The 18,042-nt window shown below is 44.9% G+C and overlaps 1 protein-coding gene across 4 annotated transcripts in view; it reads left to right on the forward strand.

The window, feature by feature from the left end:
- Positions 1 to 18,042, forward strand: part of ipo11 (importin 11) — an 86,948-nt gene that overhangs the window by 58,885 nt on the left and 10,021 nt on the right. For 2 of the 4 annotated variants that reach the window (XR_014742239.1, XR_014742240.1), the window contains exons 25-29: positions 1,245 to 1,340; positions 1,798 to 1,911; positions 2,619 to 2,740; positions 7,362 to 7,457; positions 9,949 to 10,033. Coding sequence is in view for 2 of the 4 variants with exons in the window: in XM_084690192.1 (XP_084546318.1) it covers positions 1,245 to 1,340; positions 1,798 to 1,911; positions 2,619 to 2,740; positions 7,362 to 7,457; positions 9,949 to 10,033; positions 11,476 to 11,640 (678 nt within the window). In the remaining 2 variants the exon portion in view is untranslated. Of the gene's footprint in view, positions 1 to 1,244; positions 1,341 to 1,526; positions 1,754 to 1,797; positions 1,912 to 2,618; positions 2,741 to 7,361; positions 7,458 to 9,948; positions 10,034 to 11,475; positions 13,126 to 18,042 lie in introns of those variants that run through there. The other 2 variants (XM_084690192.1, XM_084690193.1) reach the window with 2 other exon arrangements.

Raw genomic sequence — 18,042 nt, forward strand, 5'->3', positions numbered from 1 at the left:
CTCAGACAAAGATTAACGGTTAGCTACCTATTTGCTGCAGGCTCGCCGGTCTGTGTGATCATCTGACCTATTTCGTCACGTCACTTATCTAGCTTACAAAGAAAGCACGATTAAATATACTTTTCTTTATTTTTATATCAACTCTGGAAACACAGACAAGACAATAAGACCATAGTGTGCATCCCATGTCATTCAAATTGCATCCTGTGCAAATTGGGGGTCCTCATCCTGGGCAGGCCCCCCCGTAGTGCGGGGGCTGCGGGGGGTAAATCTCTACGCTGCGGGCCTGCTGTGTGTATGATCAAGGTCAAAACTTAAGCACACTTTGATAATTGGGTATGTAATGGCAAGGAGAGAGGCTCTGATCTCCTGACCTCCAGCAAACTCCCTACAGATTGATTACCGCATTTTTCAGAAATAAAGCCACGGTTTATATCCCAAATTTTACATTTTCTTGTTGTGGTGCCTCTTATATTTCGATGCGGCTTATAGCACGTTTTTATAACAAAACAATAGTAGAAATACTTTTTTTGTTGAATGCTATTTAAATATTAGTTAGTTCCCGAGCAATAGAAAACATACATTACGCACTTTTGTTTTCAAAGTGTGTTACTCAACGGCATGCTGCAAGATAGCCTATACTCGTGCATTCCTTGGTATCATTGTTCCTGTATCAAGTGCGGCCTATATTCCAGTGCAGTTTATACTCAGATTTACAAAAACAAAGCTCCCATTCTGGTGGGGTGCGGCTAATAGAAAATGTGTCTTATTTTCAGAAAAATACGGTATTTCCCTTACACTCTCACACACAGACACACACTCAGTCACACACACCAACTATCCCACAATTGAGCAATTTTTGCATGGTAATACACACTCAAAAACAATCTGCAATCAGGCTAGAGCCAGCATTATATTAAGTACATTTTTAGCTTGAGAAGTTTCAATTTGTAATGCAAACACTTTTAATGACTGTAAAGTCAACAGAAGAATAGCATGCCAAGCATTGTGTGTGAACTGGACTGGTATTTTTCCTCAACGGTCACATCATTTGTTATCCCTCCCCTCTTCACCTACCTCATCCCTCCCCTCTCTTTCTCCCTCCTCCTCACCCCTCCCCTCTCTTTCTCCCCCTTACCCCTCCCCTCTCTTCCTCCTCCTCACCCCTCCCCTCTCTTCCTCCTCCTCACCCCTCTTCTCACCCCTCCCCCTCTCTTCACCCACCCATCCTCCCCCTCTCCCAGGTGGTGGAGATAGCCCTGAAGGTCAGCCCCGTGTTGAGCACCCACACTTTCCAGCCTCTGCTCCCCTACGTGTTCCGGGGCGTGGTCGAAGGAGAGGTGAGCTCACACCCGACCAATGACCCCTGCGCTCTCACTAGGCTTGATGAGCGGTGCTGCTGTACGGCCCTTGTGTCAGTCATCGTCTTCTGTCCGTCTTTATTCGATTTCATTCCACTTGGCCCCTCTACCTCACGCTCTTTCTTCCCTTCTCTCCTTCCTGTTCTCTCACTCTCTCCTCCTCAGCCTTCTCGGTGTCTCTCTCCCCATGTGTCCATCCCTGGGTTAGTCTCAGTAAGGTCCTTTTTGAAAGACGGACTTCTCCGACCTCTTTCAATGAGACTTCCCGCCAAAACCTTACATTAGGACTATCCCTCACCCAGCCTAGACATGCTCTGTGGGCTGGCTGGGGTTTGGCCTCAAAGCCCTCCTCTGTCGCCTTACATCATCCACCTGTGACGTGTCATGTTAAGTTGTAGGTTAACCTTGTCCCTGTGCATGCTGGGTACCCATGCAGAGGTACCCTGTGGTGATGTCCACCTACCTAGGCATCATGGGAAGGGTCCTGCTCCAGAACTCCTCCTTCTTCTCCTCCCTCCTCACCCAGATGGCCTCCGAGTTCCACCAAGAGGTATGAAACATTCACACATACACCCACACACACACACACAACGGATAGCAAAGAGGTACAATTAATGGAATATAATAGTCAACTTTCTGTGTCAGCGCAGTTCAAACTCCCAAAAAGCTCCCAAGAACCTTTTAGTTTTCTCCTACATTTCCCACTCAGTCTTTGCTATGGCATCTCTCGACGGACACAGACAATCACTTGAAAGGGACATTCTGTTTCAGCTCAACACCCAGACTAAAATGACATTTTGCACCCCGGTTCTCGTAACCTAGCCACAGAGCCAGCTGTGCTGCGAATGCCCTTGGCGCAACCTAGAGTAAGCCTAATCTGGGTGTCCCAGACTTGCACGCTCTGCTCTGCTGTGCTTGGCCGGTCCTATCTGTCTCAGACACACTCGGATAGGAACGCGCGGGTCAGGGCAGTGAGGTAGACGTCTGCCAGCTGCCCTATCGTCCACCTGCCTGCATCCCTGCCCTCAGAGAAGAAGAAAGCTTCCCAAACCGTGTGAATTCGTCAAGATAGCTAACAGGAGGAGTCTCTCGCTCACCCCCCCTTTCCCTCTTTCCTCTCCTTGGTCTGACACCGGTGCACGCACACGGGCTGTCTGTCACACACACACACACACTCTCTCTCACACACACACACTCGCACTCCCTTACACACCCTCTCTCTTTCACACACACACACACTCTCTCCCCGTCTCTCAGATGGACCATTTGTTGGGCGCCGTCATTGAGATGTGGGTGGACCGCATGGACAACATCACACAGCCCGAGAGGAGGAAGCTGTCGGCCCTGGCCCTCCTGTCTCTGCTGCCGTCAGAACACAGGTGAGGGCACACACACGCATGTCCCGGAGGGCGAGGCGCTCTGGACGCGCGCCGGCGTTAAGAGTGTCTGGCTTGCTTGGCTGGAGCATGACCGTGAGAGTGCCGTGCTACACCCGGGGAACAGGGACCAATTGTTCAGCTCCGAAACACACACACACACACACACACACGGGTTTGTTTTTCTATCCTAGTGGGGCCCGACCATTCACTCCCATTCAAAATTGTTAACAATTGTCTAACCTTAACCCTGATTGTAATTATAACCCTGACACTAATTCTAAGCGTAAAAGCCCCTGAAGAAAAGGTTTTTCAAATTTGACTTTGGTCCCGTCAAGGGTAGTTAAACAAGGCCACACACACACACACACACAGAAACACATATACACACACTTAGAAACCCACACACTGAAGGAGCGCAAGTCACAGTTTCTACCTCAGAACGTCATGTTTCATTAGCCCATTTGAGAGGTCCGGACGTAGGACAGTCTTACCTGTGACTCAGCTCTCGCTCCCTCTCACTCTGTGTGCGTGTGGGTGGATCGATCGGCAAAGAGCAGGGAGGTCTGGAGTGGTTAAATTAAACATCTCCCCAGGAGCCTCCCCTCTGAGTGGACTGGCAGACACGTGGGCACACAAACACTGACACCTATACAGAGAATAACGATTTCAAGCTTCAATTGACGCTGTACATTTCGCAGTCTTTCCAGGGGGATTTTTGTTATATTCTTGATTGACCGTGACTGCAATATCAGCCTCAAACCAAATCCCTGTGAATCAATTCAGGAGCGCTTCTACACTCACGGTTTTGGTCAATGCCAAGTTGATATGGTTGCGGCAATTCTTTTACACCTGACAGAATCGAATACATGCTCATTTATGCGTTAGTTCTGCTTTTTGGAGAGAGTGCAGAAAGGTGGAAAGCACTGTAAGAAGTTTCCTATCAATGGTCTTAGTAAAGTTTTTAGAAGTCTGAAAGGAGATTATTCATGATTACGCTTTCCCTCTGATGTGGTTTCCTCGGCTTCCACGAACCTTGCATTTTTCATCATTTTTTTCTGCGCAGTTAAATGCGACCACCAGAGGCGGGCATTGATTGTTTTGAACGCCCCCGCCATTACTTTATATCTTGAATTGAATATGACGGCCTTCACTGACTGGTTTGTTTTGAATACAAAGAACTCCCCCCACAGACATTTTCACGATCCACACATCCATTCACGCACACACACACTCACACACGCCTGCCACATACACAGCCTAAGAAGTAACTGTTTAGATGAAAGGACGAGTTTCGGTGCAAGTTTGTCCTGGAGGTTCATCTCGAGGCTCCAAAACACGGCTAGGGAGGAACATACACAATTCTGATGGAAAAGCGTTGGTTTTGGGGAGATGTTTCCTGTAAGTGAGGGCGACAATGACTTATGCACCAATTGTCACCTTGTTTTTCAAATACTAGTATGAATGTGTCCCCAGATACTGCAACAGTTAAAATCCGATGGGGGGGGGGGGGGGGGGGGGGGGTGCTTCTGCTTATCCGGTAATGTAATGTAAATATGTGATAATGATGGGCACAAAGATAAGGAGCTCCTTGCACTCAATGTGCAATTATTCATCTAACACTCCAACTGCTGTCTGCCACTTATGTTTCGATAGGTTAGCTCGTGGATATCCTTCATTTCTTCAAATGTTTTTGGGCAAGTGATTACATAGAAGTGACTGAAGCAGTTTAGAATCTGACACGCAGACGTCTGCTAAAAGGAATGCGTGGCCTTGTTCAAGCCGAGCTTCTCGACCCTCTTACCCGACAGAGCCTTCTTCCTGCGGGTTTTCACTCAAACCACAGTCTACCCTGATTCAGTTTCAGTTCATCCACCAGCTAGTTTTTAGATTAGGGTCGTAAAAAAAAAAATTGGCTTCATCCACATGTTGCATGGTTCAGTTCTTTAAGATTTTAATGTGAAGGTGGAACTTCTCCAGAAACTCTCGATTGAACATCGCGGTACATCTCTTACACTGGGTGTTGCACACATGCACTGGAGAACACTTCTGGTCATTTACTGTACATTGCTTTGATGACCTGTAGTTTTGTGGCGCATTAACACAGTGGCCATCGACAAATCAACAATGTGCAGAGCAGAATATTAGACTCCAATCAGTGACTGATGTGGTGTGATTCGGTTGACAGCGGCTCTAACCATCTCTTCTCAGGTGGTGGGTGGTATTACAGTCTGTCTTGGAGGATCAAGGGTTCGGAATCCAATACAAATGTACTTCCCCCCCCCCCCCCCCCCCAGTGGTGTCATTTGCCGTATGAATAAGCTAGGCCCTGTAGTGGCTATCCAAAAACTTCGACCCCTTAGACGTAGAACCACCGTGCCAGCGGTAATAGATAGCTCAACGCACCTGTAGATGTTGAGTCACAGTCCAGGTTTGGGCATCCGACGTGTCTAAAGTTGATGTGGGCATGTGTTTGTGTGTGTAAGTGTATGTTTGTGTAAGTGAATGTATATTTGCATGGCTCAGGGCTCTATAAGCACCCTCCCCCTGGGCGGAGCTACAGATACCTATTAACCTAATTAACCAATTCATCATACCAAATAATGGGGGGTTTGGTTCCAACAGGCCCCATATTTTGTTTCAAAAGTTTGACGTGCTAGGTGCTGAAAAGTTTATCAATCAAATAAAGCTACAGTAGATGGATGTTAAATATGCAGGGGCAAACCTTTCTCATGGCCACTACGGCCCTAAGAAATGCAATCAAACTGGGAGGGGATATCTTAATCAACCCCAAACCCTTGCTGCAGAACATGAATACCTACAGTACAATTACACTGAGTAAGATATTCAGAAGGCGACGGACATTGATGGCTCTTCCCAGGGCGCGCAAATGAGAAATCCTTTCAGTCCTGGGCGTAGCTCAAAGGCCTGGCAATCAACAGCATTGTTCCAGCTTGACCTTACCCATTTGTCCTTAACTTCCACACCTTGTTCATGGTACCTGATTCAGAATGGAAGATGCGAAGGATACAAAACTAGTTGGGGAACTGAATGGATGGAAGTCAGAAAGGACGCATGTTCCATATGCACTAAGAGATGTTTAATCCGCCTACATCAGACGGTTGCCGTGACAGCCAAGCTGGGGGACGTAAGGATTCAGGCTTGTTGACGCATGTCACATTGCCTCGATATTCAAGTAGTGCAATGTGGACGGTTGGCAGAACATAGGGTGACCACTTAAGTGTCCGAGCTGGTTGTTTCTATCAAATTTAAATCCACAAACCAGACTCATCCTTCTGATGTACCATTTGCGTTAATTGCATCCGATCTTGAGGCTGCGGTCTTCAAAGGACCTGATGTTCTCCAGATAACGTCACTCAGAAAGCAAACTTAACAAGTTACACAATGTGCTTCTTTTCAAAAGAAGAAGATAGTAAGACAGCTTCTGGTTGCTGATGAGCATCGATTGAACCAAAGTTATCGGAGAAAGTTCAATTGATCTGTTCTATTACTGTCAAACGACTACAGTCAAACTGAAATATTTTACTACATCCTTACGCCAGTCGATTATTGTAGTGGAGATGTTCTTGGAGATCATTAATAGAGCCAGTTCTTATGGTGGGAAGAATAATATTTTTCTCTAGAATGAAGACGAGTGCTGAAATCTCCTTCATCTGACTGTTCAGTCGCTCACATCTTTGATATACTTTAGTATGCTTTGATATACTTTTAAATGCAATGTCTGAGCTCTTATCTGTAGTCTCTCTCTTTATCTTAACCGCTTACATTTCTCCATCAGTCATTTTCTGTTTATCTCTAAATTGAGGTGAGTAAGAGTGAATGAGTCTATTTTGAAAATACTGCTGGTATGTGAAGTGACATTGCTGGATTGTTGTGGGGAATGGTGAAAGATATGAAAACAGCATGTATGAAAAGGGAGTCAGAGGACGCGTTTTTAATAAGGATGAATATTGCAGCAGCTCTTTAGCCCTCTATGCGATAGAGATGGTACATTCCCCTCTGGTTCTAGGTTCAGTTTATGAGATTTTGGAAATGTTATATGATTACACATGAGCCTTTACATATTTTACAGAAATAAATTACTCATGTACACTAACACAGGGCCTACTTTGACTAAATGCAAAACGGTGGATAGCAAAAATAGCCTAATTTGACTTTTCAGTGTATTAAGATCTTCTTTGATGGTTGTCATTATGTACAGTAGATGTTTTTACATTATTCTCTAATGGAAGATGTTTCTAACTAGAAAGGCAGGAATCTGTGAGTCTGGCTCAATAATCTCAACCACGAGCCCTGTATAAAGTCGCAAGTCTGCAGGTGTACTGCTCGGGACCCAAGTACGTGCAAAGTGTTAAATGTGAATAACAAATGACGGGTAAACAAAAACGGAATTGCCACCATGTTGAGTTGCATTAAGCGATGGAGCCATGAATATTGGGTGAAATACATATAAACGCGCCGAGCTGCACTTGTCGATCTCGCAAGAACCGACACTGCACTGGCATTTCGTCGCCAAGGTGTTTCAGCATGTTTGCTACATGCGTGTTCACCCATGCATGTACAGGTGCGCACACGCATACTTATTATTATTTGTGTGTTTCAGTGTGATCCAGGATAAGTTCTGTGGCATTGTCAACATCTGTGTGGAGGCGCTGCATGATGTCATGACTGAGGACCCCGATACGGCAACCTTCAAAGAGTGAGTCCCTCCACAGTATCACCACAACATGGCAGCAAAACATCACCAAACATGACCACAACACAACCACAGTATGGCATGGAGTTACTACCACACTATCTCAACATAACCACAGCACTGCCAGAATATAGCTGCTATTGTACTATGAAGAAACGAACCGTGGCCGTTTATCTTGGTTTGACACCATTCTAGGCTTTTTGTGAACTAATCCACACAAAAAAACGTTCTAAAAGCTACTGCTTACAAGATCACAGGCTCCTGTTTACTGACAGTTCCCACTCTCCGCAAGGAGATGGGCGAAATAGCTTTTTGGGTTGCTGCTCTTACTACAAGGTCTTCAATCTGAACGAAAAGGCAGGAGTTTGTCACATTGGCTGTGTTTTAAGACCATTTTTATTCTTACTCATAGTCATATTCCTGGTTAAATAAAATGTGTTAGCAGTACATTTTATGCATATTTCCCTCGAGAAGTTATGTGGATATCCTGACTCACCACTACACAACCACAAATTAGCCACACACAGAACTAGAAATACTGTGGATCATAAAAAATAAATACAAATCTGAACAAATGTATTGAAGTTTCAAAAAGATGCTCATGGATACACTCAAAGTTACTGGAATTGCTGCTGAGTGCGCTAAAAGGGATGTCCCAGCCCCTCATAGAAAAAGATGGCCGAGGGAAACGGCAATGCCATAAATAAGTGGAGAAAGTGAGTATGACGACGGCTGTGTGGTTGTGATGGGACATCATCTCCGTGGCTCTGCCAATCTAGCGGTTTAATGACCTGTGAAATGGCCCCCTGGAAAACTGCTTCCACAGCCACTGATGAACTATTAACTACACACATTCTCACACACACACACACACACACTCACACCTGCCTCAAGGTGCAATCAACATCCCTCTAACCCTAATTCACCCACACCCATCCCCTCAAACCTGTTCCCCGAGCTGCCCCCTTAAACTGCCAACCCCAACGCCCTTATGTGTGTCAGTGGTGTCCCATGTTCAGTCTGTTCCCTCTCTCTCAGCCACAAACAGACCTAGGCTAGTTCAGTACACTTGTACACCCCCCCTTTCCAGGAAGCCACAAATGACTCATGTGGGATGTTTTGTCAAAGTCTAATACTTTCTGTTACAACGACTGTTGTTGTGTCCACCAGTTGTGTGTCCTGGGTGTGTGCGTGTGTGTGTGTAAGCCCTCTGGCGTCCTGTGGGAGCGTGTGTGCATGCCTGGAGCAACCCAGATATCCAGCATGGGAGACAGCTGGATATATATTAGCCAGCAAAGTGGAGGACAGTGGCTGCGGTTCAGTAAGCACCATACAGTGCAGTCATTCATAGCTTTGACACGGTGTGTCCTGGCCTGAGGCCTCCTAAATCATACACTTCCATCACAGTCACTATGGACTGGAACTGCCCTCACACGGATGGATATTGTGTATGCGTGATTGATTTTCCCAGTTTATCCATGTGCCCTTGGAGATACGGGGAAGCTACGCGTGTGGATGTGCAATCCTAAGGGGCGAGGAACGCGTTTTGGATTGTTCTCGTGTCAGTAAACCTTGAGTGTCTCTCTACATATGCTGACCCAAGTGGTGGATGTCAGTGATTGGTTTAGGGTGGCAGTCAAGCAAACACAGAAAGGCATGTCCATACTCAAGCACGCACACAGTCTCTGTCTAGACTCTCGTTCGTTCGTGTGTGTGTGTGTGTGTAACCACCATGTGGCAATTTGACATTTTATTCATTTAGCAGACACTTTTATCCAAAGGATCCAGAGTGTGTGGATGTAAGATGTTGTGGCCTGTCAGGTGGGGCAGTGATATATATATTAGGGCTGCAACTAACCATTATTTTAGTAATCGATTAATCTGTCGATTCTATTTTCGATTAATCGATGAATCGGATCAAAAAACAAAAAAGCATGAACTTCCAACCCTTTATTCAAAAACAGAACTGACAGTGCAAATTCACAGTGCAAAAAATCTTCAGAATGTGCATAAACAGGCACACAATTTTGAAAAAGTTAAGATTTGCAAGGATTAAGCTATTTTCAAAGATGAGTGATTTTCTTTTTATTTGAAACTTCATTGAAAAAGTAGCGTCTTCCGAATGTGAGACGAATGTCGAACATGAAACTAACTTCACCTCGGTCAATTAACACACCTTTTTGACGTATTTAGTGTGAAGTGCACCCACACCTTACGACTTAAGTCGTACTGATTTCTCCACCATGTGTTTCAGAACAACGTTACTCAACAACGTCTCTCAGATGGCCTTTCCTATACCTCCACTCCGCACTCAACTAAACTTTTTTTATACTCCAACATCTCGGCGATTTATTGAGTGGCGTAATAATCGCACGACACAACGAATCGATAATGAAATTCGTTGCCAACGCTTTCTAATCGTTTTTAATCGATTTAATCGATTCGTTGTCGCAGCCCTAATATATATATATATGTGTGTGTGTGCGTGTTGCAGCTGTATGCTGATGAGCCATCTGGAGGAACCCAAGCTGAGTGACGATGAGGAGCCCCCCACTGAACAGGACAAGAGGAAGAAGTTGGTGAGTCACATGACCTGCATGACCTCTCCACACTCTGTGATAGAGATGGTACCTGCATGACCTCTCCACACTCTGTGATAGAGATGGTACCTGCATGACCTCTCCACACTCTGTGATAGAGATGGTACCTGCATGACCTCTCCACACTCTGTGATAGAGATGGTACCTGCATGACCTCTCCACACTCTGTGATAGAGATGGTACCTGCATGACCTCTCCACACTCTGTGATAGAGATGGTACCTGCATGACCTCTCCACACTCTGTGATAGAGATGGTACCTGCATGACCTCTCCACACTCTGTGATAGAGATGGTACCTGCATGACCTCTCCACACTCTGTGATAGAGATGGTACCTGCATGACCTCTCCACACTCTGTGATAGAGATGGTACCTGCATGACCTCTCCACACTCTGTGATAGAGATGGTACCTGCATGACCTCTCCACACTCTGTGATAGAGATGGTACCTGCATGACCTCTCCACACTCGGTGATAGAGATGGTACCTGCATGACCTCTCCACACTCTGTGATAGAGATGGTACCTGCATGACCTCTCCACACTCTGTGATAGAGATGGTACCTGCATGACCTCTCCACACTCGGTGATAGAGATGGTACCTGCATGACCTCTCCACACTCTGTGATAGAGATGGTACCTGCATGACCTGTGTGTATTGGGGACCGTCTTAGAGTAGATCCACATTGTTCCACCGTCTTCTACCTATACCAACGAGAAGAGGACAGACACTTCAGCCAGCCTCCCGAGCCATCTGCTGTTTGGCCATTTAATATTCTGGCTATTTGTCAGTCACTTTTCTCTCATCTCTCTCTCTTCCCCCCCCCCCCCCCTTTTAATTGCCTGCTCCTGCAGCTGGAAACCGATAGAACGTAGGCGCCGTAATGTGAAAGCTTTATCATTCAATCTCCTGGTAGTCGCCATACCATTAGTGAGAGGGTTCGCCCTCATCTGAGCTATTAAGCAGCAGAGAGAGGGAAGGGGTGGGCAGGATGAAGACGGAGGGGGGACGTAGGGGAAGGAGGAGAGCGATGTGGAGGTAAGATACGGAGAACAGGAGGGATGAGTCAACACCAGTTTGAAAGGGAGAGACGTAAACGCGGCGCGAGTGCAAAGAAGTCAACGGCAATGTGGCTGAGGCTCATTGTTTATTTAGAGGTTATTAACACAATTTTCACCTCCCATAACACAGGGAGAATAATTGTTTTGGTGTGCGACTGTATGACTCGCCTGCTATAATTGCGTACATAAAAAACATTGTCGTAGAGGCCTGTTTGTGTGTGTACCTCTCCACCAGTTGGCGCAGCGAGACGACACAGAAATCCCAGCCCAGCTCGTCTTTGCGGCAGTTTGTCTCTGATTAGCCAGGTTTGGCACCCCACTGACCGCCAGGTTCTTGGTGTTTGTGTGTGCGTCCTCCAGCTGGCCTTGCAGGACCCAGTGCACAGCGTGCCCATGCAGCAGTACGTGTACGAGAAGCTCAAGGCCCAGCAGGCTGGGATGGGCGACCAGGCCTTTGCGGCGCTGATGGAGACGGTGGACACGGAGATCGTCCGACAGCTGCAGCAGTTCCTCCAAGCTGTGTGAAGGACAAAGGCAGCGAGGGGGGGGGGGGGAGAGAGCGACTGTGCGCTGCAACCATACTTTCATCCTCGCCTAAAGCCTCCCATCCACCCAACCTCCCCTCATGTAGCCATGAAGAAATGTCGACCAGAAATGAAGTCCCCCCTTTTTAAAATTCCGACTCCTCAATGAATCCTCCACAACTGCGTTTTTATTTTAGTTTTAGAATGAGATGGGGGGTTATGTACAGGACAGGGGATGTAAAAAAAAAAAAAAAAAAAGATATTTAAAAAAAGATAAAGGTGATTAAGCTTTTGCAAGGGTTGGAGTAACAATAATGTTTTGTTTAAGTAAGTGGCAGAACTTGATGCCTCTGTGGAGTAAGAGGGTGGACTGGAATGGTGTTTAAAGACATTCATAAAGAGACTGATGAAAACGTTATTTTTTTAATGGACATAAAGAATGGGTGATGATCAGCACAGGAATATTTTACATTTTTACTTGATTTTCAATTCTTTTCGTTTTCTCTTTTTCTTTTGCGCTCTTGCATCCAGAAGTCAGTTTGTCTTGACTACCGATTGATTCAGACATTGGCGTTATGTTTGTATATATTTCCATTACATCATCAGACAATGTGTAGAGTTGACTGCCAGATTTTTAACAGAATGATTTGTAAGACTGCGTAACCACATTTGTATACACACACATACATGTACTGTATATATATATATATATTATGCTGCTATTTCAGGTTGTGTCGGAACACTTGAACCTAAACCTAATGTCTTGTGTCCTATCTATCTCCCTTATAACTACTGAACTTCATACCTCATGGTTATAGCATGATGGGGGTAGAAGGAGCACACCGCTGCCAAATAGTTACACTATATACAACGTTGAGATATAATGAACCCTTATTTATATATTCTAGGGGTATATTTCTAATTGAGTGCTAATATCACAGATATATGCTCCCTCTAAACACAGGTCCAGCTTAAGCCTTTACACTAGTCAAAGATCAGTGTTTCTGAATGGGTTTGTCCTGATACTTCTCACTGTGTATGAAATGCCATGGGATCCAATTGCACACATGCGATACTGTGTCAGTACATGCAAACAATACTGTGCAAAGGTGAGGCTTGGGGAGTGTGTGTGTATGGGAGATAGAGGTCCAGTTTTGAGACATTAGAATAGGGGAGGACAGGAGAATGGTGACCGGCTCCATCAATTTTGTTACGCAACATTTGAAGACGTGAAGCAGAATCTAAGGCCTTATGCGTTATGTCTGTTGAACCATTCACGTTAACTTTCGTACTGTTTTCATTATTTTAGTTTCCTAATAGCTTTCATCTGTACTGCTGTCACATTGATAACTGAAGTGAATATGACATTCAACACAAACGTAGAAAGTAGTTTGGGGCTTATTTTTGGTTCTGAAGTTTGAGTTTATGAATGGGAATTATTTGTAGTTCAAAGGATTCAATAAAGGGCAGTACATGGCAAACTTGATTTTAATGACATTTTCATTCCTCCACAAACATAACTACACAGACGTAAATACAGACATGCATACAGCACACACAAAAGGCTTAGAACAGTAGAGGGCAACATATAAACTGATTATTTTGCTACATTTCAGGTTGTCACTCTGGCTTATGGGGTCATTCACTATTGATTCCCTCGTATCATTGTCCCTAAAGTGTTCCACCTCCTTCACAGGATCTGGGTTAGACTACCGGTATGCGTTTTAGATGATAGTGGGGTGAGGCAGTGCATGATCGTCAACCAGCATTATCATCAAGATCTTTATCAACATCTATATGCAAGCACATTTCGTCCCCACCATCTCCTTTACCTTCATTATTACTGTCATCATGACCCTTGTGTCTTTAAGAAACTCGTAATTTGGAAAGAGGTGCATCTCCATCTCTGGCCCTGGAGAAACATAGAAGGTCATCTTTTGTTCCTTAAACCTTGTGTTCTCCTCGGGTCATTCTGACCCATCAGTCATTGTGACCCACCTTTGTTTGCGACAATTTTACCACATACAAAAACCAAGTGAAGCATTTTCTTTTAACTGTTGGGCTGTCTCAGACCCCCCACGTTGCGAAGGTTAAAAGAAAATAATTTTTATTTGCCTTTGTATTGGGTAAAATTGGGTAAACACAACGATGGTTCGTTATGAACCTTTTGGTCATGTGACCCGAAGGCAGCACAAGGGTTAAGAAGGGAAAAACCCACATATCTTGCCGTGGAGATGTTGGACGCTTTTCTCACCAAGGTGGGAAATAGGCCTACCTATCTCTGGCCTCCTGCTACAACTGAAACTGCTTGAATAAATGATTACAGCACCATCAACGTGACGCAACCTACAGATATGTGGAAACTACTACTAAAACATGCATGCTGTATGCATTATTCTTGTCTCAGTTTAATTAAATATCAGTACAGCCGTATCCTCCCCAAGGGTAGGTTATCTTTTTTTCATGAGATGTTTGTTCTTTTTCCGTGCAGCATTGAAGTGAGTTGTAAAGTAAATTTGTAGTGGTTACATAACCATGTAGTATATTTGTAGTGGGTACATTTCGCTATTGGGCAAACAGTGTTGCAGGTTTTTGTAAAACAAAGGTCATGAAACGGAATGTGCCGTGAAGCATTTTGAACAGCGTATAAATGACTGAATATACTATAGGGAGAGGTACACCTCCGGTGTGGGTGAACTCTGGCTGTTGTGATGTCCTGGCCACCTCTGTCTCATCCATAAAGAATCCCCCACACATCTGCCTTCACACATGGGTTATGGTGGCTGTCCCAGAGAGCTAAGGAAGACTGCTTTATCTGCCTTCCACTGTTTGTCTGCCTCTCACTCGACCTGGTGATGGTTCTGGTGATTGCGCTTTGTGCCTCTGAGGACATCGCCTCTTTTGTCCTCGGTAAGGGGGGCTGCAGCTTGAATAGAAGATGAAAGAAGTAGCAGAGGGATGAAGGAGAAATTCCTCGGCATGTTGTTTCTCACATTTCTCTTGCGTTTTCCCTCTTCCTCCCTCAATGACAAACCCCTAGTGTTTGGTTTCACTGGTGGCACAGCAGTTTGTCGGTGTGTTTATCCAGACCTCTGGGTCTTTGTTTACCCACTGGTAATTTGTGTTTCAAATCCCTCAATCCTTAGGTGGATCACAAGGTACATATGTGAGAGAGACATCAAATGGGGTGTCAGAGAAAGAAAGGCAATACACTTTTACTTTCTGCCAATATCCATGGGGGAAGTCTTTTGTCCCTGGGTTTATGCTATGGACATGACGGAGCACAATTCTGGGAGCCAACATTGATGTGGAGTGCTAAAAATGGCCACCGCGTATTTAGATTTCACCGAACCCACAGTTGGTGACGCCTTGTTGGTCGGCTTCACTTTACTTTTATAAGAGGAGACGAGATTAAAAACAAAATACAAAAGGCGGGAGCGCATGTCTTGGGACAGGAGAGAGAAGTAGATTGTGGTTTGGGTTGTTGAATGGGGGTAGAGCATGTTAAAGAGGATGGAGCGGGGAAAAGGGACGGGGCGACGCATGATTGAGGAGGGTTCCGGATTCAGAACGAGGACTGACAGAGCGGGATGGATAGTCTGCTGGGGTTACCGACCCCATGTCATCTCGCAGAATACGTCCGCCACTTTCTGAGTCTGATGGATTTCTGGCTTGCATAAAAGATGACAATGCTGGCCAGCTCTCTGTATTCTTTACATGTACGTTACAGTCAGGCGCTTCATGAAAAATACACTCATTTTGGTGATGGTTTGGTCCTCCACTGAACACAATTGGAAAGAGGAGCCCAGTGTTCGACAATGCAGGAACTGTACCTTCTTGTCAGAATGTGCATGTCAAGTCATGATTAAGGGACCGAGAGCTTGTGGGAGCTAATGAGGAAGGCATAATGAAAGAAAGAGAGAGTGGAGATTTCATGTACAGTAATGCATGTTTTGAGGAAGACAAAGAAGCCAAGAGAGATAGAAAAACAAAAACAAAACTGGTGTGGGAAATGATGAGGATAGCAGCTGGAGGGTCTGATTAATAAGTTCTGGCAGTGAAATATTACACATTACATGTTATATTTCAAATCAGCTTAGCAAATGTCTGTTTTGTGCAGCAGTCGACCCGTGGTGTGAGATCTGTGAGTCTTTATGTTTGAGTGTGTCAAAAAGCACCAAGTGGCGCCTTTCTCTTCAAGTTATCACCTCAAGCTTTGACACTGCTGTGTCTCTCGTGTTTATCAGTTGAGACATGGCTGCCTGTGTGCGTGTGTGTGCGTGTGTGCAGTATTAGTGTTGTATATAGTGTTGTTAGTATGTATATTTTCATGTAGGCTTGTGTGTGTGTTTTTATGCTCGTGTGCGAATGTATGCCTGTGAGTCTTAACCAGAGGCTTTTGCTGTCACAATCCTTCACACTCCCCAGTGACAAGGTTCCAAACTGGGTCACAGCTTTTTGGATGTGCAGCCTACCCTCCCTTGCTCCATCTACCATAGAATTATCTCTGTCACTGAAGCATATGTACCTCTTTTACTAAGCTGAAATTGATCAACTAACGAAAAATGCCACCTACAGCCTGTGGAGAAAAAAAATATTCTTATGTAACTCAGCTATGAAATGGGTGCACCTAATCTAATTTCTAAATGTTTAAAAATGCATAGATAGTTATTACTTTAGGTTTTGCAAAGTTTTTTAATATCATTTAGTAAATGCTTTAGTAAGCATAAATTGCTTCATTAATAAGTGTTTATAAAAACATTGTCAACACAAGTTTAGCATAGTGTTTGTGTTTATCATATTTATTATACTGAGCACACATTGAAAGCAATATGATGATGATGTTGGTCATTTAATCATTTAAATATGATATAAACACAATAATTGGTTTTGCATTGACAGATGTTTTATAATCGGAATAGATATTATACCTTAGACTTTTCTTCCCTATCCCACCAAACTCCATCGTAGGTCATTGAACCGTTGAATCGTTGTTGTAGTAAAAGGCAAACCTGTGTGCCTAGTTTGTGGGAACTCGCTCGCAGTGATGAAAAAGGAAAAACAGCTGAGAGTAGCCTCATCAACTCCAACCATCGCATTAGAGAGATAAGCATCATATATTGTATGTTGAATAATTTAGTGTGGTCCTTGAAGGATGTTAGAAAGACTGAAATGTCCCATGGTGAGGGAAACACTCTCTTCTCCTCCTCTCTACCCTCACCCCTATACCCCCCTCCTCTCTACCCTCACCCCTATAACCCCCCCCCCCTCTACCCTCACCCCTATACCCCCCCTCTCTACCCTCACCCCTAATACCCCCCCCCCCTCTCTACCTTCACCCCTTTAGTCTATACCAAAAACTGTTTGGCTCCAATCCCTTTGGATCTCAGCTCTGAGATCTTCTGACTATCATCATCCGCTAGTTGGGTCAAAAGCCGCATCCAGCTCCTTTGAGGACTAACAGAAGGTGTGTAGCAGTGATTGCTTCAGGCAACACAACTGCAGGTGCAATCTGTCTCATCCTGAGAAGCTTATTAATATCCATGATGGAGTGTAGAGAGACCTTCTCCACCACTCAGGTTATGGAGACCTTGTCCTGAGAGGCTGAGAGCTGAAGGGGCTGTAGGCTCTTTGTTCCCAGCAGTTCTTTTTTTTTACCTGCCTCTATTTTTCCAAGACTCTCTGCCTCTCAGACTCTCAAGAGCCTCTCAGGCCCTCATACTCTTGGTGTTCCCGTCTCTGTGACACTATCCTCTCCAACCCCCCTGGCTGTTTCACCCTTTCAGTTTAGCAGGCGCTAAGCCCCCCATCCTCTCTGCCCCCCAGCCTCCCAGATCCTCTCATAGCCGCCTCATTTCCTCCTAGCTGCTGCCTTTCAGCATCCAATCTTACTGTACCAGCCTCCCAGCTCCTCATCCTTCTCCTCAGTCTCCCAGCTCCTCAGTCTCTTACCTTCAGATCCTTTCATCTTCCCAGATCCTCAACTTTTCAGACTAGGACTGTTTAAAGTGCCTGGGAGTATCTGTAAGATTGAAGATGGTGGAAAAACATATTGAAATGTGGTCAATTACTTATAAGACGTATCTTCTATGGTCAAATCATGTGTCCTACTCTATGTGTGGAATAATTGCATTCATGGCTTAAATTACTTGGTCGTCCATTTTAGGGAATGAACTATTGTTAGGTGTGGTCTATCTAAACCCAATTTCACAAAGTGATGGCTTTTCAGTAGAGGTTCTCAGATGTCTGTGTTTCTCTCGGGTGAGTTATCGACTTGTTGTCTTGCATTTGTATATTCATTTTCTATACATATAAATAAATACAAATGCTCTCTGACCTTCATCCTGCAAATAGACACCCTCAGGCTCCTATCTGGTTATTTCAGTGACGTCTCATGATTATC

This window comes from Hypomesus nipponensis, chromosome 24, assembly GCF_054491055.1.
Source record: "Hypomesus nipponensis isolate SF chromosome 24, ASM5449105v1, whole genome shotgun sequence".
Classification (NCBI taxonomy): Eukaryota; Metazoa; Chordata; class Actinopteri; order Osmeriformes; family Osmeridae; genus Hypomesus; species Hypomesus nipponensis.